The following is a 24,254-nucleotide window of genomic DNA, read 5'->3' on the forward strand; positions in this document are numbered from 1 at the left end:
TTGATGGACCAGATGTTTGTTCTGTGCCGAATGTTAAGCACCGTCCCCGAAGACCTTTCCGGAGCGCCAGCGCGAACCATATCAATCGTCGCTGTCATGTTGATCTTGCCTGTACGGGGTGACTACCCACCGAATTTTCTCTAGTTGTCCCAAAAACGGTAAAGGACGAACATCACTTATTGACAAACTCGCCCACCAATGATGGAGATGCACGTAATGGTCGAATTCGATATGTCTTCGACTATTACATTTTTCAAGACTTTAATTCCAGCTTTTAGGGAAAGTATGAGACGTATGTAAAAGACCCCTCGGTTTTCTTCAGATTAAGCTTCTACGACCTTGAGGCAAATATTAAAAGCTTTTAATGCAAATCAAAACTCACGGTTATCGGCAGGACATGTTATTTACGCAACAACTACATATACAATAGATGGCAAAAGTAACTATGGTAAACTTGTAGTTCCAGTGAAGTCGTAATAAATATCTATTAGGCCTTTAGTGCAAGACCTAGGTATATTGTAAAATATAACCTTTCTGTGTATCGGTGAACAAGAACTTCTACCGTTTGAAGCCTACCCTGCATTACCTCTCTTTTAATCATTTTTAATCCGCGTCACTATTCCTGTGGAAATATGGAACGCAGACAGACGTTTGATTAACAGAGCAAGACGGACAGGGAGCTCTTCGGTGACGATTGCTCGAGTAAAATTGATTCATGACAAGGGATGAAGGGTTGCAAGAGCTGAAAGCATCACTATGCTTTTGCTATGTAAAGCAAGAGCCCCGCTGGCCATAAAGTTGATAAGCTCGATTACATAAATAAAGCAAATTAATCTATTCATACTAATTTTATGGCGCATGTCACCGTCATCGGAAGATCAGTTCCACCATTGCCAACTGTATGCAGTTCAGCATAGGCCTGGACACTGCAGCTAAACAAGAACTCAATGAGTGGCGGCCGCAAAGGACGATACTATTTCAAGAAGAATTTGATCAAGCTTTGAAGAAAATACCATATGAAAAATATCTTGTGACGAAAAAATAACCTTTATTATTAGTTAATAATTGTTCTTTTATTTATTAGTACTACAAAATAGTAGTGGAAAGCGAGTGGGCCCATCGAATTAATAGCTGTACATTTTCCGTTTCTACTGTTGTACACGGCCATTCTTACCGGCGGCTGCGTTCACTTAAGATTTACGCCTACTACTACGATAGTAAGTCTCCTGCAGTTGACGGCCTCCTTTCCTCCAGCGGCCTTGGTCGCTGCCCTGTCTCTGCGTTTGCACGTCACTGTAGCAGTCTTCTTGCAATTTCAGCCTTTTTTTTTTATGCCTGAAGTCTTCACAGTTGAGATCTGCAACTTCCTGACGGTAAAATCCGTTTTCGAGTATTAGTAGTGCGCCATTGGTTCATTGTTATTCGTAAAACCTGGTTCCGTAAGTTCTCCTAGATTCCCAGATAACACGGCCGAGATTCCTTCTCCTGTCCTCTGCTTCACCTAAGTTACGACCTGATGCTGCTACCAAATTTTGCAGCCTGCCGCTTTAGCGGATTTGACCCCTGGCATTTTGCCTTTACTAGCTCTGTAAAATGTTCCGGCACGTAAAGGTTGATGACCTACCTCTGACAGACGCCAGCTTACTTGGCTCTACTGGCAACCTGGCCGATGGTGCGCTTGCTTTTGTATTGCCGATCTCGAGGCCTGTTATTCGATCGCATCCAAGGATTCGGTCGGGACAATAAGTCACTGGCTGAAAACTGACAATATCTTGACGCAAGAGTTTCAACTTTGAGATAAATTGTTTATCAAAGGAGGGTATTTTGTTTAATACCTACGATAAAGCTACTACACATGTAAATTTTGTGAGAAAGTAATAGATAATAAAGCAGTGAATAGTTTAAGCAAGTTGTCATAAAGGTATATAATGAATTATGGGAATAACATGTTCGTAAGTCACTAAATACTCTATCTCGTTAACCTATTGTAAACCTAGACCAGGTCTCTAGCTGTGCTATGATCAATTATATGCGTGATTTTACGTGCATTTTTTTCGTAGAAAAACCAAGCCATTTGATCCTGAGCACGTAATGTTGCTGTAAGCCTTACTTAGAAACGTGATTTTCCCCGTAATGGGCTTCTCTGTGTTTGGGCAATAATCAGTATCAAGATTTCCTTCGAGAAATACTACAACCCTTTGGATTGTGTCACTGTTATGCAATAGACTATTACTGTTGTTCAACTCTTCACCATAATACTGTTGCCGGTCCAGTGATTTCCATTCGGTCTTTATTTTTGGAAAAAGAGACTATTTCGGTCACTATTAGCGCGTTCTAATGAATCTCTAATAAAATGAACAACTTCGTTCTATATATTCAGCTATTGAACGGCAAAAAGCATCAATCGACTGATTTCCGTTGGTTAGCGAAAATTGAATGCACGCTAACTTGAGAAATTACTTCACTGCCATAGATCAACTGGAAGTTGAAGTAGTTGGACACTCACTTTGGTACTGACATTGATGCGTGACGCCGGCCAGCGACTACCATCAGACGACTATCGCAAACACACTTGTTCGCCGACAATCTATTCAATGTAATAGATCCTCACACGACGGGTACCGCGTCCAATTGCGCAGGTCGACTAAGGACGATAATGTATTTTGTTGGAGTGAGGTGTGCGGAAAATGGCCGTCACCATTAGTCCAAATGAGTGATTTTTGTGCACTTTTTCAATACTAGCATCAGAGGCACCATGTTACCTAGCGGTGTCACACTACAAATATTGTACCACATATCAAGTGTTCGCTACTCTGCCTACATCTAAGTATATGCAACATACATGCCCGTATAGTGTATGGGGCACGCGATGATCGCCTCAGGAAACTATCGCGGAAAGCGTTCCTAACTAAAGTGATAATGATGAGGAACGATTTTTCCCATAATTGACAGAGAGAGAGAAGTTTGCAAAGAAGGTTAGGACGCAAACAAATGTTCATTCAGAATCATTTTGTTTTTTTTTCAGAATCATTTACTTTGATCGGTGGTACTGTTCACGTCTCGTTCCACTCACGCCAATACAAAGTCAGAGATTCAAAAGGAATTGCTTAAAAAGTCCGGCTATTCTATGGTTAATTCTACGCTGCTATTAAATACATATAGGAGTTTTTTCTCTTTCTGGAAATGCTCAGTATATTTAGACACACGCTTAGCGTACGGCCCTTATATTCACAAAGCATGCTACAGAAAGGGGCCTATGAAGCAGACACTGCTCGTTGGCATAAAAAATAGCCCTTTTAAATTACCTATGGCCGCTAAAGTGGCCTTTCAGGGGCTCCATTCTATCAAAAAATACAACTGGAAAATACGTCTGGACTCCGGGATTTTACAAGCTTCATTTCGGAAGGTTTCAAGCACTTCGGCTTCACTTATATCATTGGGCCCTTTAAACGTGTTCAAGGACGACTCCCAAAGAAGCTTGTTTTAAGGCACGATCACCAACCAGTCTTCCTTTGCATTCTATCTCCTGTTGTCTCGTTCCTACAAAGCCCAGAAGGTTCCTCGTACAAGTAGTCAGCTAACGACAAACGGACATCGGCTGAATGTGCATACGCATGCACTGCATACATCTATTCAATCCCAGGTGACATTACGCCATTCTTTACGCTTTGTAAATGGTAAACATAGTGACATCGGCATGCTTGTAACACCCACCGGTCGTAAAGTCGTCGAAATATAATACTGCCTGCCCGTTCTCAGGGGTTAATGATTAATGTTATCAATATCTTTGCTACGTCTGCGATTGCCATACTGTTTGCTTGCTAGATAGCCAGTGAAATCCGCAGGAGAATGACACCCACTGACGATCATACCGTTTCGTCAAATCGAACTCACACAGACTAATACTATAATCCAGTATTCAGTGTTTATAACTATACATGCTAAGGCGAGACGAAGCAAATGATGCGGGTACTCTAGCAACAGCATTATCAGCCATTTTGCCGAAACAATTTGTCCCTCGACGAACGTATTATTGATAGTAGTAATAATAATAATAATAACAACCATGAATGATAGTGATTTACAAGACAGTAAAACCTGTTCTCGGAGAAACCCAGTGCAACGGAAGCTCGCATTAGCCGATGTATCAAGTCGTTATCCTCGTGCAAATGTTGGTTGTGGTAGTGTTTGTCTTATGCAGTATGTACGTACAATATACATGCGCACGACAAAGCCGAAATCGATTAGAGGGGTCCTAGGATAGGACTTAACATGTCAACAAAATGATACCAGTTAAAACCTGCGGTAGAGCAGAAAAGGACGGAAATATTTAGAAAAGAGTTTATGCTCAGGGCTCCATTTTAATTTAAGGCTAAAAACCAGATTAATGCATGATCTCACCGAAGCTCATTAATTGGTTTTTCCATTTTGCCTTAGCGCACGACTAACGGGAGGCAGTTAAGTACGGGTTTTCACGTGGTGAATGAATATTTACACATCTCTCTCGTCTTGCTCTGTCTACTCCCTGGGGAACAATGTTATTGAATCAGTTTATAGCGAGCAATATAATCGCATTAAAAATAAGGCTGGCAAATTAAGTGTTCCTGCTATGATAGGGAACGAAGGGAGAAACGTCGCAGGCGGCCTTATGCTTTGTTGTTACTCCTGTTGATCCTCGGTCATACGCCTTGGTGAAGGTTACCTCGCGCGACGCTCGGATGGGTAGGGTACGAAAAGAAGGATTTTGGTACGGAGCACCCGACAGCGGAAAAAAATCTTCAAAAATCGCCGAGAACGGGATCCGAGCAATCCGGGTTGGAGTTCCCTGAGCCCGAACGACTCTGTTTCAGCGGAAAAGTCACTCGAAAAAAAATAGGGCCGGCGCGCTGTTTGCGGCTGCCCAAAGGACAGGCATTTCTTTCCCAGAAGATTTACAAATGCCCAACGTTACTTACCCCTGCGGTGGTAGAGCGGTTCTTCTCGCTGACAACGGTGAACGATGGTGCTGGTAATCTAGCCAGAGATAAACTCCGGCCTAGACGAAAAATGAGCGAATAATTTAGACTGAGTGTGGTCTGCAATGTCTTTGTTATTGCCGTTTCCCTATTCACCCCCCCCTTTTCCCTATCCAAGTGGGTCGCAAAGACGCGGACTCTCCTCTGAGGGCTAATTTAGTGATTACCGTGGTGTATTGTACTGCAGTGCCTGCTAAACGCATTCTCAGTGATACTTATTTGTTGCCCCGTAAGTAACTTAGTCGCAATTTACAGGAGACCCTTTCGGGAGCAGAGATTCAGCTGGTCACTTCTCATCGCTTTCGGAACGATGTCGAAAAAATGACCGAGAAACAGGGCAAGCTAGGAAGCTAGAAGAGGCTCAGTAGAGATTTGGAGCTTAGTGGGATGCCTATAGCCTACATCATTCTTGGCCGTGGGGCTACAAATGACATCATATAGTAGCAACTCAAACCAAGCCCTAAATTCATAACTGCAGGAGCGAAACGGCATGAATCTACGGTGCATAAGAAATACTGTATTTTTCACCGCTGGACGAGTTATTACACAATAAACATATTTATAGTTGACGCTGGTCATCTTTTTATTTTTCTTTTCATTTTGCAGACCTAGTTAATTCAACAGTGCGTTTCGACGAGAAGGGAGACGCACAGGCACCGTACATAATCTACAATTATAGAAGGAATTACAGCTCCGGTGAATTACAATATATTCAAGTTGGTAAATGGCTAGGAGTTGAAGAAGGACTCGAGCTCATGGCCGGAGACATCACCTTTGGAAGGAGGGAGACACACGACAGGTAAGAACAGCACTCGGACAGCTGCAGCATTAGTAATTCCTTCTGTGAATTTATATACATAGTGTCTAGGTAACGTTCATTAGGGAAAACCTCGATGATTTGGCTTTTGGCAGGATTCCGCTATAGTTTACAATTAGGACACGATTAATTATGTGGCATGGCTTTTTCGTTTGCTCCGTTTTCTCATTTGTGCTCTAAATTAATGTATGCGATGAACGTTCATTACAACGAACTCTATTGACCTTAATTAAAAACGTAACGAATACTTGAAATCTCATCTCGCTCGAAAATAACCGCTCACCGCCTTACATTTATTTTTATTATGTATTGTCTGACATCGATGTGCCTATAGTTTTTAAGAATGTCAGACCCAGGCCCTCTAAAAAATCTTCATAGCGGCCGCAGCTGCCTGCCCTCTTCTATTTTCTGTCCTAATTCTTTCCGGCTCACCGTTTCCCTTCCACCTGTTCGCTTATGTGTTTATGTGTGTGATGAAAGTGCAAAAGCCGACTTGTGCGGTAGCATAGAAAGAAGAAAAGGGTACTTCAAGGTTTCAAATAGATCAAATTGTGCGCGGCCGGTTGGTTGATGGGTCGGTCTTGGGCATCACGTATTTTGTACGTGACTCATTTCGATTCGATTGCTGTCTGAAGGAGGGCGGGTTTAGAGAGGATGTCCCTAAGGTCACTGTGGCGGCAATTACTGCAACTTCCGCTGGTCGCGATCAGCGTATCAGATGATAGGCATAGTAATTCGCAAACCCACAATCAACTGTGTAAGCTTTTATGACAATGACGTCACATCTAAATGGCCATCAATAACAAAAAGGGTAACAATTGCTACAATGACGGCCATCGCGATCAGCAACTACGCGACAACAAGGCCTGGGTTTCTAATCTTTTTAAACCATGGCATATTATATCTGGCTAACTATGCAGATAGCTAACGTGTACGGCTTCATTTTGAGCGTCCAATAGATGAGGGGCAGATTATGATAATTATGGTGGTGCGATGTTTTTGTTGTTGTGCTCCCTTTCTGGACCAGGGTCATTCCGGTGTCCGTATGTTCCGCCGAGTGCGGCATTGGAGAGGTGAAGAAGGTTCAGGCGGGTGACCATTGCTGTTGGATCTGCACGCGCTGTGAACCGCATGAGTTCGTAGTGAACGAGTCGACGTGCGCCGATTGTGGCCCATCGAGATGGCCGCATCCACACAAGCGTTCCTGTTTCGATTTGCCCGTACAGCATATGCAATGGAATAACCTGTTTTCCGCCGTTCCCATCGCGGTAGCTCTGCTGGGCATCGTTCTCACATGTGGTACAATAGCGGTATTTGTGAGAAACAATGAAACGCCGATCGTCAAGGCGTCAGGCCGAGAACTCAGTTATATGCTACTATCCGGCATCCTCATTTGCTACTTAATGACGTTCGTGCTATTGCTCAAACCGACGCCAGTATCGTGCACAGCACAACGGTACGACGACGTATAGTGACTCTTGCGTGCATCGTCCGCGTCTACCTTTAGATATTCCTAAAATATATTATGATTTGCCGTCGTATTTACCTCTACCAAAGCATGAAGTCATTGCGTTCATTTCTTTTGCAGGCAACAATCTATTCATAACAATATTTAGAGCGCCAAGTTACATTGTTAGCTCATCCGTAAAAAGCGTTGAGATCTGCGTAACCTGTATAGCAAAGTTTCATCAATGATAAATTTGACAACTGGTTCAAAGCAGAGTTTCTAAAAAATTATACACACAAAAACAGCTAATGGCTGCCTTAGCAAAATGTTCCGACTATGAAGAGTTATTATTCATGCCCAAACACTTCATCTTGATTATTTGTGACTCTTGCAATTATCATTCAGATGACTTCTATTTCATTTCTCCATTCAGATTTGGTGTCGGGCTGGGCTTTTCAATCATTTACGGTTCTCTGCTTACCAAAACGAACCGAATCAGTCGAATTTTTGACTCTGCGCGTCGCTCAGCGAGAAGACCGTCCTTCATCTCGCCGAAAAGCCAGATGGTCATCACCTGCATGCTCATATCCGTTCAGGTACGTAGAAAAACCGTCCCGTCTAACCCAGCTCAAGTATGTTAACATCAGCGATACGTCAAATAGTCGGAGCTCTTTTATATAGTACAACTGGAAAATGTAGATTCTGATTTGATAACTTGGGATTTCATCACGATACCCCTAACGACAGCTATCAAAACTACTAGTAGTGCATAAGCGATATACTTCGTATATATAATTCAATGATGGCTGGAGTGAGATGCATCCCCCGAGAATCACACTCTAGCCTGTGTATAGAAGTACGTCGAATCTGGAAAAGGGAACACATTGTGTGTTCTATTGCACCGTATTTATATTTGCTAGTGTCGCAATGGTTTTTTGATTAGTGATGCACCAATATCTACAAATTTGCCTGCATTTGGAGTTAGCCTTACTTTGCATTAACTACGACCTTTCCTGATCAACTTCACAAACTCGCACGGGGCGAGGAACCTTGTAATCGGATTGCATGCGACAATTAAGTTAGGCGTTCTTTCACAGAGTATAGTAAAGTTATGTAGTTAACCTGTTATTAATTTGTAGATATCTATCTCGATATTTAAAAATATGGATTAGTAAAATCGTTTACGTCGTAAAAGACACCCAGCAAAGGCGTATCGAGCTGAATGAGAATATCGTTTTCTAACAATAGATATATAGAAAATGAAAAAGAACCGTCCACTTGGTTCCTACACAAACTCTGAAAGAACTGGGTATGAGTAGATGTATCTGAAAAAAATTTCAAGGGTCCGCCCTCTGAATTCTTCTTCTGAGCTTAGTGCACCTCGAACGCGTTTTGCCAAGGTGACGAGATAACTTACTGATTGAGTGTAGGATTTCGAAGCATAAAGAAGTTACCGGTACTAAAATGTATTTATTAAAGTGAATATTATTATATTTGCCTCTAGTTATGCTTATATTTAACGAAATTGCAATCTGTGTAACTTCTACCCTGACCGGCACCCAGAAATGCAAGGCTGAACATCTGCCGCTTGTCTCACGCCAGTAGCCGGGGGCACCTGGGCTGTAAGCTTTGAGAAAGCCTGCTTATTTCTCATGTTATGTAGACGTTCGCCCTCAGGCCTGTTACCCTGTTACGACATACGCCGTTAATGCAAGCACACAACACATCAATATCCTCTAGAGCTAAATCAGCGTTGATTGATAAATACGTTCATTTTACCTGTTTAAAATAGAACCTTTGTTCTGAAAACCATGAAATTGGCTGAGGAGCGAGTTCGGCCTTGTTTTATGCAGCTTATACTGAGTTCAAGGCTACCGGTCCAACTTCAGCCTTTACGCCGCAAAAGTGTCTGAGCAATGAGGGAACGGCGATGCATTTCCCATAAGTCGACCCATAGTGCCCTTAACTTTGGAATATATATATGAACAATAATTATTTTCAGCGAGCAAGAGAAACCTGTCTTAATCAAGAGCGGAATAGGTCCATGAACTAAACGCCTGAACTCATATACGTTAGTATCGCCACAGCACTGTAATATCTGATCGTCCTACTGCCATATATTGACTTATATGGCAACTTAGCCTGCCACGCAATCGAATGAATGTGCGATTAATGTGGAAATTAAAGCGCTCAGAAGGAAAACATATGATTTGATACCAGTTGTGCATGCCGTAAGGACAGAGCCTTAATAGACGTATTTATAGAATTGGTACTTTTAACACGTTAGGTTAAACGGAGTCAATTAGAAAAGATTAATATACCACATATATGTATATGGGCGAAGGTAGAAGCTACTGATTAGGGCTATTGGTGTTTCTTTCTCTAGAAAAGAAACACTGATTCTATAGTTTTAATCTTTTGGGACTTTTTGAGACGCACGCGCATTCGACAGTGATGGACTTTACCTTGCACGTTCGTTTGTTAAATTTCTAGTACGATAGCTAAGCTTTACTTTCACCGAGCTTCCGTTCTACTGCTATAGGTTTGCCCATCCCAAAGCTATATATTCAAAGACAAACTGGAAACAAATTACGTTTTGTAGGTATTATTATCAAGTACCAATTTCCTATTGAAGAATTGAAAGGACGATGAAAGGTGGTTTAACGCCGATGAGTATATGGGTAACATATGTGGCTCCTTTTGAAAAAAAATATGCTGTCAATCTCAACAGGCAATGCGTCTAGAAGCTCGATCCTGTATGTGTCAGCATTTACCGTGGCTGTTATTTATATTATACTCATGCGTCACCATGATAGGTGTACGAGACTTCAGCGTAGTCAGGTGTGCTTAGGGAAACAGTGTGCGCATCTTTGTTTCCAAACCAAATTTCGACTCGTCGATGCGCCAATACCTAAACCGCTAAAAAACCTTGCTTGATACCACAAATTATCATTTTCGACCTATAATAACAAATAATTATACCTTTAATATATTTACATCCTCTTTCAAAGCCATAAGCACAGCGCTCTTTAGCTCTGTTGAATGAGTCCCTTCTTCAGCCGACGTCATCATTGGTGATCTTTCTAGCACCACCTCACATAACCCTGTCCATATAAAATGTCTTCATTTGAAATCTCCTTGAAAATGAAGACATTGCAGTGAGTGTATTTATTTAGCTTATTTAAGCCACTTTAATATTAGCAAAGGGTCTTTGACGAGTATACTGATATAGATTTTTACGTTCCCAGCGATAGCATTAAGCGAACGTTGGCCCAAATAGCCTAACCTTCTTCCATGCATCTTGCCTTTGTGTTTATGCCCTTTATTCCAATAATTTGGGTATATATTTGAAATGAAAACCCCCCATAACTGACGAGACACTCTTGCCTCTTCCAGTATATATATATACGGGGTGTGTGAAAAAGCTGTACCCAACTTAACTTCCTAACTGTTCTCTTTTTTAAAGTTTAATCAATCGGAAATAATGAATGGAGTAAAATTAAATTTAAAAGAGTATTAGAGATAGGAGAATGTCTCGAATAGAGGAAATATTTAAAGATCATCGGTAGAATCGTCCTCATAGATCACAAACATACAAACAAATTGATGAGTTACGTTAGGCAAGAAACAGCATTGGAACGTGACAGCCCAGCTTCTTAAAAACTTGAAGACAAACAGTTCGTGAGCTTGGTACCAACGCATTTTGAGATACTATAAATTGAAAATGTACATTTGAACGATGATTCATGCTGTTAGTAACATTTGGAAGCGTGAAGACGAAAAGTAATGATTAGAGAAATTAATTGCATTTACGGGACAACAATAAGTCTACATGCTACACATAGGGGAGTGGCATTTTAAGCCAATGATTGATGTTTCGACTGTATAAAAATTGGACTTGAAAGAAAAAAGAAGTCCTAAGAAACGCTTTGCTAAAGCTGGCCAATTTGATTTCCAACAGGACGGCCACACTGTTATCGTGATACAAGAATATACCTTTGTAAAGATCCTTCAAACACATAAATTCGACAAGGTGATCCCGCTTTCAACTTCGTTTCTATATGTGCTTCAAGAATGAAATCTGCGTCGACCACACTGTGTAAACATAGGCTGAAATTATCATCATTAAATAGGTAGGAAACAACTTACCTAATACATAACATGATTCCAGTGCTAGAGTAACAACTGTCGTAAATTATTACAGGTGATGGCTACGTTAGTCTGGTTCGTGCTCGAGCCACCAGCTACGCGGACTGAGTATCCCGAAGGTCGACGTAATCAAGTGATCCTCAAATGTAAAATCCGTGATTCATCGTTTCTCGTTTCGCTCGTCTACAATATGTTTCTCATAACTACTTGTACCGTATACGCTATCAAGACGCGAAAAATTCCTGAAAACTTTAACGAGAGCAAGTTCATCGGCTTCACGATGTACACCACATGCATTATCTGGCTAGCCTTTGTACCCATTTATTTCGGGACGGGTAACAATTTCCAGGTTAGTCCTTCATTCGGTGGATCAGCTTCCTCTCTCTCTCTCTCTCTCTCTCTATATATATATATATATATATATATATATATATATTCCATGAAGTGTGCAGAGTAAGCGTTATTCTATGGCTTGAAATGTGTTATTTCTCAACAGTAGTGTACTTTAGATTTGCACAGTTTCTTCTAACCGTGCCATATATGGCCTGTTAAAACAAATCGAGAGTAGGATGAGATACGCCACGTATCGCTCTCCGTGAGGTAACCGAAGTCGCAGGAATGTAACCCTGAAGAATATGGAGGCCGAAATCATTACTCGAATCTTGTTTTTCTCGATGTGCTGCCACGTCATCGAAGCGTGGTCATGGGATCGTGCATTGGCGTCATGCTGTGCGTGCCGGTCATGTTTAAGTATGCATCCGTGAAGCTGTTTGAAAATTATAACGGATATTTGGCAGCACTGAGTATTTCGCTTTGAGCCAATTTGTCGTTATAACAAACTCCTCTAATAACTATAGAGAAGAACGAATATCAGTCCGCGTCCGAATCTGTTTGCCGCTGCTCACTTTATTCTGTTCGAGCGTATTCTTTCTCTTAAATCCTTTTTGACAAACGCCGTAGACGTACCTATACCTTTTCTATGACGATGGTATGCTCTAGGAGGGTTTTCTGCCGATAATTATTGCATATATTGATCACAAAACACGTATTCCGACTAGATTTTTTTTTCGTCTTTTTGTTTACCTGCAATGCCCTCGTCACAGATTCGTAATAGGTGCTTTCGAGAAACCCCGTATTATAATGGCATAAAGCCTATTATCGATGCTCTCTCTCTGGTTAGCTAAAACATTTTCTGGACGACAGTACCTCGTGATTATTCCTTTGATGACCTTCTAACGAAGTTACATTCGTAAATAACCAAGGACTGACTGTAAATATTCAGGCTATATGTATACTACCAATGCGACTCACCCGCTTACAACAACTATTTTGTCCAAAATTGACTTTCGCATAAGTTGAGCCTTCTTTGAAGTTCAACCTTGTGACGGCAAAAACGCCCGATCTTTCTGTGCCCCACATGAGCCAGCAAGGCTCTAACAACTTTCGACACGCCAATATCAAGCCACCCACACATTGCCGCTGTTGAAAATTTGTCCGCAAATCTATGAAAAAAAAGCTCCAGCAAAAGCATAAACATGACTTCCATCAAACAATTAGACGGGTATTGTAGCAAATGCCACTTATGCGAGGAAAAAATATGACAATTCGATGACGACTCCCGCCGAACCACTGAAAAAATTGCACAGTTGTCACTTATAAATAGAATAGATGCTGATGGAGAGTGAGTATATATTTTCCATACTTAGGTGGTGCGTACGCTGAGCGAATTTGGGCAATCCCACCAAAGGAAAAGAGCTGCTGCAAAGAAACAGATTAATTGTTAGAGCCTTATTAAACTATTTCAACGAAATATATCCATATATTGAGTTGCGTGCCGCGACATTTAGTCCCGCAACTCAACAATAAATCAGAGTTCCTTCAGACAGTTGATATTGGAAAAGTATATGAATACATTAAGTAGTTAGCTATCCTTATTTCGTTGCTTGGTTAACATTAGTTAAATTGCACGAGGTAATAATAAAGTGGCCGTGAAAGACAACACTACCTAATTCTATCCTTCAATTTCAAAGTTTAATAATTTTATGAAGAAGACATTGATATCGACTGCTGTGGGTATTCGGATGAAGCAGCTGACTGGCTTGACCAGTGCTTTTACAACAGAAGCGTCGTCGCTATATTAGTGCCGCTGTACCCCATGATGCACGTACCCATTACCAGTATGTGACATTAAACGCCAAGCAGAGAATAGCACAATTCTGACACACCTATTTCCTACCTTTCCTTCTTCAATGATCTATCTCATCCAACAGTAGCCTTGGCAACGCAGTGGGGGTCGTGGGCCATGGTTACCGCAGCACTAGCCTCCTTATTGATGATCCCTCTACCATTGACATGCCGGTCCATCACTACGTTAAACTTTCACACAAAGTCCATTCTCTCCTACGCTTGCCTGCCATTCTAGTATTTGACACGTTCCATTCCATCTAGGAGCTTGCCTGTATCTCACCTATAAGAGGTTCCTCTGTTGTAGTGTGTAACGCTAAAGCGCCCCAACTTGTAAACCCTTCTAGTATAAGGATAGCTCTTCTCGATTTCCGCTAGAGGAAAATGAAAGACGTCAGTTCAGCAAGATGGAGCGTTGAAAGGAAACTGGTCCGTCCAAGCGGCAGACTTCATAGACCCTGTTGGAGTTCAAGAAAGCAAGCGCTTCTTTTTCTTTCCTGACGTGCGTGGCATACTTGGCTTGCCGCATCCTGGGCTTGGATACCCCAGAGTAGCGCAGGTGTATCTGTCGGAGCACTCATGTGTCCCGAAGTCGGCTACACTACGACCTTTAAACCAGTCTGCAAGCGAATTGAATGAGAACGCGTCAGCCGTGTGTTGCGGCTGCAGCTCCCGTGCAAGAGAGTTTCTGGTGGGCGCAAGACACTTTCCGGTTCATCAGACACCATGCCCGTTCAGGCGATCCAGGAAGCCAGTGAACCGGCCCTGCTGATTTCCTTAAACGGGATGGACCAGGCAACGACAGACTGAAAGAAAAAACGGAGACCAGTAAGGGGCAATAGATACCCGTGGCTCTACTCTTTGTCCCGTGTGTGTTATTACTATAACCTTCCGTTGTAGCCAGTAGTCCTTTGCACAACGCTAACTCACAAAGGTGAAGGGCTCTGAAAGTAGTCTTCAACCAGAGGCGCACTCAATCCTAGTTTTTCTTTTTTTGCGTGACTAAGTCGAGTAGAACTTGGTCAGTCACCCTTGATTATTTATTAGACCTGTGGCAAATGGCCAAATGGACTCCAGATGGACGAAGTCAGCGCACTCGTAGCTCTTTCGTGCCTCACCATATGTGTAAACTTACGATTGGTCATCACGTGTTTGAGGCACCCGATGTCCGTCACGGAGCCAAAAAAAGCAGTAGCATGTGGGCACTAATTATCAAGAGACTGATCGATGAAATATGAGAAATAATCAACTGCATTTATATAAGTAAAATTGCACTATGAAAAATAGGGACTCTTTTATGGATGCGATTAGGTCTGTAAACGAATTGGAGAAACTACCATAAAATTATCTAGAAACTAACGAAAAACAAATAAAAAAACAAGCACACGTTTACAAAGTGCACGATCTGTTTCGAAATGATACTTTCTGCTTGAAGGAGACTTCGACTTTGTACCCTTGTTGGTCTCCGTGGTTCGCGGACAATGTAATCAAAGCATAAGCCTTCGTCGTCGCTAGGGCTACATCGATTATTCATGGAAGAATCCTCTGGGTAAAACCAAAATCCAGAAGACTTTTGCCAACGATGTATTAGCTTTCGCTTTTTTAGCTTGTAGTTAAGAGACTATTTTAAGTTGAGAAATTTTTGAATTCACCCGTGGTCATCATCCAGTCAAAACGACATTTTGGAAGAATGCCTAAAAATATAAATATATAAGTAATATATAATTATATAAAAATAAAATTAAAAAAGACTAGAAAGCTTCCATCCAGAATCGGCTTTCCAAAAAAACTTCGCTTCGATTGTAAATGCCAAGTAGTATTTAAGGTGAAATCCATTTGACACGAAGAGTTTGAAATAGACAGTCCTTAGATAAAGATAAGATCTGATCTTTTTCTCTCGCTTAAAATTTAAGAATTGCGTGTTGAAGGCTTTAGTGGGCATGGGATTAAAAAAAAATAGCACATGTCGCATAGTTGTCGAACTCCCATAATGTTTCAGTTTTTTCCCCTCTACAACGTGATTCAGGAAACCCAACTGCTGCTTACGGCTAATGTACTTAACACTTGAACCCAGTGAAGTTCCCTATTGACTGAAGTTATTTTTACCGTATTTAACTGATATTTTACCGTTTCGCAAAAATATGTCTTTTTTGCCTTCGAATTCTATTCGCAAAGAAGGTTACTATGGATAAGCATGTTGGAGACAACCGCATTTCATATAGAATATCAATCTTTTTAAGATCCTTCCAAATAGTTAGATCGCAATAAATCTGAGCGACTAAAACATGTACATTTGCAAATATTTAAAAGGTCGAAAGGTCGCGAAGCCTATACCTTTACCGAAGTAAGGCATAAACATGTTATAAAAAAAGACAACAGGAAAATTCTTAGAATTTTCCTGTTGTCTTTTTATAGTAACTTACACTTAGTAACTTACCTTATAGTAACTATACTCAGGTCGTGTCCAAGACCCGTTCTAATCGTGTGATAGCGAATCTTTGTCTAGGATTACTGTATATAAGGCGACGGGCTCAACATTTATAAATAAATATAGTAGTACACAATCCTTTGGGGCAGTTAGCAATTAATTAAATTGAGAGAAATTGGTGCTACATTAAATAATTCTGAAACTATTCGTACTGATTGCTTTTACTGGAAGAAATTCATTTGATAAGAAACGAAACTTTTTCAATAAATGGAACTCATGTCACATATTAAACGACAATAACGATTTCATCATATATTAAATTATTGCGATCACGACCTGCAAAGAACTACTTCCAAAGGTCCTCGATTAATTAAGCCAAATTGGCCCATACACCCAGCAGTCCCACGGCGATATACTCAAATGAAACTTGTAGCGAATGGGTGCACCCAACTCATACGGCATATACATACTTACTCTTTATATACTTAGACTGCCCCCTATTCCTGCAAATAACTGAAACGTCCGCTTATCGAAGATTCAGACAAGCATCGAGGAAGACGACCCACCGTACAATCTTCAACTCTTTCTAAAGGCAAGCCCAGTGATCGGAGACCGCCGGACAGTTCGAGATCGAGCAGACAACGTTGGCAAGCGAACGAGATTGTATATAAGACATGAAAATAGTCGAACATGCGTAAATAAATATTGTGTGTACATATAAAGCAATCCATTCGTTCCTCCTTATAAATTATTGTAGACATTAGCCTAAGCGCATACAGACATATATCCGTAATCGTCGTCTTGCGCTGTTGTGAAGTTTTGGTAAAGGTTTAATAAATACACGATTCAGTACGGTGAATTTAGATACGTTTTCTAATTAAACGATTTTGCGGTTTACCCTTTCGTGTCTGTTCACTCTAAATATTAAACGTTTCTGAAGCTGCATATATCCTGTGAGAACTAACCTCATCTAGTCTCTCATTACTATTGAAATTCTGTTTATTTTCCAATTTTGTTTTTCTTACAGGTCCAAATTACAACGCTCTGTGTATCAATCTCTCTGTCTGCGTACGTGGCCCTGTTCTGTTTATTTTCGCCTAAAGTGTACATCATACTCTTCCATCCTGATAAGAACGTTCGTAAGCTAACAATGAACAGCGCAACCTACAAGAAAGCGCCCACTTCATCCACGACAGGCGGCGGTGGCGGGGCTGGAGGCGGCCCGCCTGGGCACAACCTGGGCAGCGGACACGGGACAGCTGTGAACAACCAACCCCCAACGACCTGTACAACAGGTACGCGTTGTCGTCTTGAGAAACTAGAGAAAGTATTCCGCGGCGCCTATATATATATGGGATCATGGACAAAGGCGAGCACCTTCCTTGATATCATGGTTGTATAATTGGATCACTGCCCACAGTTTAGCCGCACGTAATAAAAAACTTCAACTGTTGTGCCGTAATAACGAATACTACCAAATACTTTATGAAAGCTATACCATAAATATCAGCTACGTACTAGAACATCTACGGTGCCCACGTTCCAGTATTGACGTATTATTATAAACTCCTGCCCTTTTAAATGAAATAGCTGCTCAAAAACATTGTTCATGGCAATAACTCACTAGAAAAAATAACTTCGAGGCTAAGTGTGGAGTCGACCGTCGTCTGCTTACTGCGAAGCGCTTTGTCAGTAGTGCCTACGTTTTACGTAAGATCGTCTTATTAAAATAACCGAAAGTATGTGCTGCGGTTTGATCTGGAATTCAATTGAGATTTCAATTTTTATTTTGTTTACTTAACCGTAGCTACATGTGTCCGATGACATTGGCACGCTTCTCCAAATAAGCTCACCAAATCGGTGTAAAACTAAGAAACGGCCTTACACAATTTACGAGCCTGGACTTAGAAGCGCCTAAAAATTAAACCGGTTCTGAGTAAAGCTGCCAATATTATTAAATTTATTTGAAAATTAAAACCTATAGCTGAAAAAATGTTTATCAAGATTCTTTCTTTGCGAAGTTCTGGTATTCAATCGGTGATAAAGACGAAAGACCGTAAAATTAATTTGAGTAGAAAAGGCTGTCATTAGACGTCCCTAATATCGATGCAACATCCACATCTTTTTACGGTAAAGGTAATATTTTCCACTTCTTGATAAACTATATGCCTTCATATGATTCCCATGACTGGGCTCTCTCTTACCTATGGAACGAAACAAAATTTAAAATTTCCCTTATCTTGGAAACGTACTTGCTTTTGAGGCACAACTAATTTTGACAAAGCAGGCTGGAAATAATCTCCCATGTAAAAATAAAAGAGGAAATTGCTCCCATTTTTATTACAACTTCGGTAGCTGTTAGCCTATCTTTCATCGAGCCATATTGTTTCAGATCAACCAACTGACGTTATCACTGTGTGATGTTTTCTTTTAAATTAAGCAAACGACTAGTCTGTGAGATACAGGTCCGTGGTGTCAAAACTGTGAAAATCTTGGATAAAACGATTAAGATTTGACAAACGATCCGCATTGGGACGTTTCGTACGCGATCAAGTCGTAGTCATGCGTAGGGTCATGCTCCAAGCAAGAAGACGTGAGAATCATATAAAAAATTAAGGCGATCAAATTAAGGTTTAATAACGTTATTGAAGACATTCAGAGTCAATCAAACTATATATATATCACCCACTTTTAGAACAATCTTCGAGACAAAGATCGATTCTAACGTGTTTCTCAGCGCCTCACAGTCGGCTTTTTCAACCTTATGGACGTGGCCAACGAAACATGTAGACGTTAAAAACCAATGTTGGTAGAAAGTACGCTTTTCTTCAACCTTAATGCGTATGCCCAAAGGTGTAGCAGTCGGAGCAGGCAACGAATTTCGTGTATTACACGTAGAACATTGTATATATATAATGTTCTACGTGTGAAAATCTAATTATGTACCTGTTGTTGCGTTTTCCCAACTTGTATCAGGGTTTCTATGAAGTTTCTGTCATAAACACATGTCACAAAAATCGTTAGGTCATTTTTCCGATGGTCAACATGTGTACTATAAGGAATAGATATATGTCCTCACATCTAAGGGTTACAGGATATTCTTTGTGCGTGTGCAACAGCTGTATGTAACCATAGTGTCTATAGAGGTATTAACGACGACGTTACGATACGATAAGCACGATCCATTGAATTATCAACTGGCCATATTTCTGCTGAAAAGTTTATCCAAAGAGTAATTATTTAGATCGTAAAGGTAACAAACATATTTTGTCACGGTACACGCTCATATGCTAACGCCTGCCTGGTTTTAGTGTTGCCTTGTCGTGCACCGACCCATTGATTTCGCTTATTTTTCATTCCAGGTACAGCCGATTCCTGTGTAGAGACTGTAAAACTTGTGCCAGTTGCGACAATCAGTCAACATACTCTCCAGCAAACGTCGCCAGAAATGACAGTGGCACAGGCTCTAAGAGGGGCACCACCGTGTTCACAGCCCACACAAATCGAAGGCGGCCGCTGCTTTCAAGGGGCGAACACCGGAGAGTGTGTCACGTCCGACCAACCTAGACTACCTGGCCAATATAGTTCGGCATCGCGAGCTACGCCATCAAGCAGTCCTCCCGCTACGGGCAACAAAAGCCCTTGCGATCAAGGATCTACAATGATGAAAGCGGTTGACGACCGCGGAGGAGGGGATTGTGACTCGATGCAGAGTCTTTAGCATTTACTTATAGTCTACAAAGAGTTGGAAGTGTCCATTTAGTCGACAATAAGGCGTCACGGGCAGAACTGTATCTTGTCAATTGTGGGCTTCATGAATGCTTGACAAATTAAGGCATTGCTAATGTAATATTAAGAAGGGAGAATAACAGTCTCTATGGGTGTTTCGGCTCGTGCAACTACTTTGGATCTTCTACTGTAGGCGATTGTATATAGGTAGGTGCGTAGGCAGGTAGACGGGAAAGTAGTGGTGGCATTGGTGTCGCTGTTATTGCCGCTGCTGCTGATGTTGTTATTGTTGTTACTAGAATGCAGGAAACCGAAAGTTTAAAAAGCCGTTGAATCCGTTTCCGTCGTTCTTTACCTGCATCCCGAATAACGCTCGCGCCTAAATGCAAGTCTAGAACAGCCCCTCTTGTAGCGTACAGGTCCCTACATACGTCTTATATATTTTGGCTTTTTGACCAATGGTGTTCCACTGGTCTGTGGTCTTTCAAGATGACCCAAGTCCTAAGCCTGATCGCGACACTGAGCGCTTTCGACAGCGACGTGGCTGCTATGCCGCTACAGTTATAAACGTAAAGTAAGCTCTCTTACGACAGCTGTTGAATATTTTTGATGTTATTGAACTCGGCTTAGCGCCTATAGCCGCTTCAATATCCGTGTAGCGGCTGCTCGGTGCGTGTTCGATACGTTTGAGCCTAAATGCAATCCCTCCCAATCACGTCCTTAAAACTGCTGTTCGTCCACGTCGAGATCACGTTTACGTGCGCTGCCAGGACAAACTGAGGAAATAAATCACCGTGGAGTCGTCCGACTATGTTCCTCAGGGTAATTATTAATGCCAGATCAAATCCTATCGACGCTAGTCATTCAATGTAAGAATAATGACAATATTGCTGCCGCGTGCAGTACGCCCAAAATATTGGTCGCTATCTCCCAGTGCTTATCATATATATAGTTTAAGATTATGCAATAATGTGATCTTGGATGGCGCTGGGACCAATAGCGTGCTGTTAACCTTTGACCGCAGGATATATTGAAGCACAAGCGAAATCGTGTTATGGTTCACGCACCCGATTACCTAGTCTATCACTATTCTACAATTTGTATTATGACTCTTATTAGCAGGAATTTAATGTTACTACTGCCACGTGTATAGAGGAATGGGTGCGCTGTTCACGTCAAGGCTGACAGCTCTGCCCGTTTACGCCGCCTGGACCAGGCTGCTGCTCCTGGGAGCAAAGCCCCACTCTTGTGGCTACCAATATAGAGAAAGGATCATCAATTATATCACGATACAAATAGAATAATGATGAGCACTCAAGAAAGAAACAAACGACACCTTCGTAGACGACGATTAAAAGCTTGCGGCGTCTGCCCAGGCCGATATCCTACAACCATGACCTATAAAAAAAAAAGCACCGACTTGAGAACCGGCATTGACAGAACAATGCGTTACGCGTTTTGAGGCCTCTGGAGACGTGAATAGCAAATAGGAGGAAATGCAGTCCCGATATTATTAGCCACAACTGAGAATTAGACGGCCAAAACGAATGGGGTGGTAAAGATTATGGCTCCAATGTTGACAATGCAAGAACACGTAAGAATTCGACGAACTAAAACGGTCCACTGTTACTCGGACCACGTGGAGCGTTCAGAGCGTACTGACGTAGGTGATATATTTACGTCCAGACAACGATAATAACCGTCATCGTTATTAGAATAGAACTGTTGGGGCTCTCCCGGCTACAAATGAGACCAACGGCTGAATTGCTAAACACCGTCGACTAGCAGAGGAACGGTATGCAGTACAGGCCCAATGTGTGAGCGAATCATCGAAATCGAGTGGCCCGGGCGGAATGAAGGACAAGCGAATGAATAATGGCAACAATTTCTGCACTAGGGGCAACCAGCCAGCGAGACGCGTCGTTCCCGCTTTGCAACAAATACAAAGCAAGAACAGCCTACACAAAGATTTCGTTACTACTTTGTAGTACATAGACAAAGAAAAAAAAAAAAAAAAACTACACGAATTCTAGCAAGCCCAAATCAAGTCTTCCGATTACGAATATATATTACGACGATTAACATCAAAATGAACCACTGCTACTTTAACTATAATTACTATTACAATGCCAGTGCAACAAAAAAAAAACGTTATTACTTGTATGTAGTGTATTATAACGATATGTATGTCATGATCAGTGATGATAGAAATAAAACTAGTGCTCTCTGAAATCATCATCATAACGTTATTACGCGTGTCCTCTCCGTCCTTCTGCCGGCTTTCCGCGCGCCTATATACGTGCGCGTTACGACACTTCTGCTCTTAGTTATGACTATTATTTCGCCATTAAATAACTATTGATAATACCGCTACGACTGTTATTACTTTGTAGTTTGTGTGAGCAGGTGTCATCTTTGACAAAATCAATACGCCGAATCGCTGCCACGGCCGGCGCCCAGCTTGAAGTGTAGACCCAATGAGATAAGGCGATATATATAATGTAACATAAACGAGCTTGTATATTAGACAGGCAAAGCTAGGTAGTATTATAATACCAATTTTATGTAACTAATATTGATGATGCTTCATGTAGGTATATTTCTTAATAGCTGAACTGTTACTGTGTAGCGAGTAAAAAAGCTTAAAAACAAACATAAACAAGCATACAGATAAGAGGATACCTAAACCAACCACTACGTAAATATTACGGAACCATCCAAAAACCTAAGTGAAAGCAACAAGTAAATTATTTCCCCTTGAATCCCATTATTATATTATAAAAATTATTATATTATAAAAAGGAAGAGACCGTCCTCTTTCCCTCTGTCTCGCTTGACAACAGCAAACGACGCAGCAGAGTCAATGAAAAGAACACGTTGACACAAACAGACGCAGGTACACCCAAACATCGCACGCCGTTAGGTACACGACGGACACAACTTCGAACGTGCAGATATCGTTATGAGACAGATTTATTACAGCCTGACACAGAATAGTGAGGACGCAATCAAAGCGTAGCGAAACGGAAATCTATATTAGAAAACTACAAGCGACATTAAGAGGAGAAGTTCAACTTTAAATGGTAATCATTGTGGATGCAATCAGGCACAACTGCAACCTTTCCCGTTAGCAATAATTTCGGTAATGTAGATCGGAGTTCTGCACAGGTAGGCCTCTAATGACAAAAACCGACCGTTGTCCGACTTTAGATAGCTGAAAAACCCCCAATCAAAATCACAAGTTTTTTGCACCCTCTCATCCTCTAGTGCTTCCCCAGAACTCTACTAGAGGCATAGAATATGGGTTTGAAAAGCGTCACACGTGAACATTGGCACTGAACCATACATACTATGATAAGACAATGGTACCGTTCTAAAGGTATCCGCCTCCGAATTGACTTCTACGTGATACCGCTAAATACGTAAAACTGTTATCCAGGTCTGTTACTGGCACTCGTCCTTTCTACCGAGGGGAAAGGTGGCGTACGAAATGAGCTCGTGTTGATCGATTGTTACCTGCAAAAACTAAAAACCTAAGCACCAGGTATATTCTGCCAGCCCTTCAGTATGCGACGAGAAGGCACATGAGTTCGTTGACGTTAGCTCAGAGGGCAAAATCAGAGGAACTCGACCAGAATCTGTGTACTATGCACACAGCGATCCCAAATTGGGCTGCAGTATTGGCGAAGCGTACGTGAACATCTCTGAACCTCTGTGTTCGATCCTGACATTGTTCAGACAAGGCAGTGTATTATATATAGATGGATATGAATCCCTAACCGCAAGAACACTGAGGCTGCGACTCAAGGATCTCCCCGTCTGACCTCTTTTACTTCACCGGTACCAACCATTAATTATTCAATATAGCTGGAATCAGCAGGTTCCCTCGGCTTGGCCAGCAGTGAAGATCCCAATCGGATGACTAATACGTACGAAAGACAAAACAGCGCATCATTTCTTACCCACATTTTGAGCGTGTATATGGAGCCGAACGTTTCTTTCAGCTCGGGCTAGATAGTACCAGATGCAGAAGTTTGGGTTTGGCATTCCTTCATGACTATACACCATGTGTGTATTTGTGAGTGGGTGTGTAGTGTACTTAGCGTATGTAAATGCGGTATATAGACTTCTGTGTTTGAGAGATATTCATCAAGAGTATGCGACTTCCCTTCACGAGTCGAATGCGAATTACTTTGAGTTTGTCTGTTACCTGCGATATTGTTGAATGTTGCTATCATGTTTTCTCCTGTACATCAACACTACGGTAGAATACCATGGCGACTCAATACACGCTTCGTTGTTGTTGTTGTTGTTGTTGTTGTTGTTGCTGCTGGTTTTTCGACGTACGAGGCACGAACTATGTTTTGCCTCCTGAGAAGTTGAGATGGTGTTTTTCTGCCCTCTTTCGTAACCATCCTCGAAACGTCATTTATGGGTCTGGTAATTTTTGCGGATCTGGGAATTAGTCACCCAGTCAGCAGAACT

General features: G+C 41.5%; 1 protein-coding gene across 1 annotated transcript in view; it reads left to right on the top strand.

Moving 5' to 3' along the window:
* Window positions 1-22,018, top strand: part of mGluR (metabotropic Glutamate Receptor) — a 64,564-nt gene extending 42,546 nt beyond the window's left edge. Inside the window, exons 10-15 of the mRNA XM_086972604.1 lie at window positions 5,622-5,814; window positions 6,860-7,288; window positions 7,713-7,875; window positions 11,484-11,777; window positions 17,068-17,335; window positions 19,403-22,018. Coding sequence (XP_086828730.1) covers window positions 5,622-5,814; window positions 6,860-7,288; window positions 7,713-7,875; window positions 11,484-11,777; window positions 17,068-17,335; window positions 19,403-19,761 — 1,706 coding nt within the window. The 3' untranslated portion in view covers window positions 19,762-22,018. The remainder of the gene's footprint in view (window positions 1-5,621; window positions 5,815-6,859; window positions 7,289-7,712; window positions 7,876-11,483; window positions 11,778-17,067; window positions 17,336-19,402) is intronic.
* The last annotated feature ends 2,236 nt before the right edge of the window (window positions 22,019-24,254 follow it).

Source organism: Varroa jacobsoni, unplaced genomic scaffold (assembly GCF_002532875.2).
Source record: "Varroa jacobsoni isolate VJ856 unplaced genomic scaffold, vjacob_1.0 contig00081, whole genome shotgun sequence".
NCBI lineage: Eukaryota > Metazoa > Arthropoda > Arachnida > Mesostigmata > Varroidae > Varroa > Varroa jacobsoni.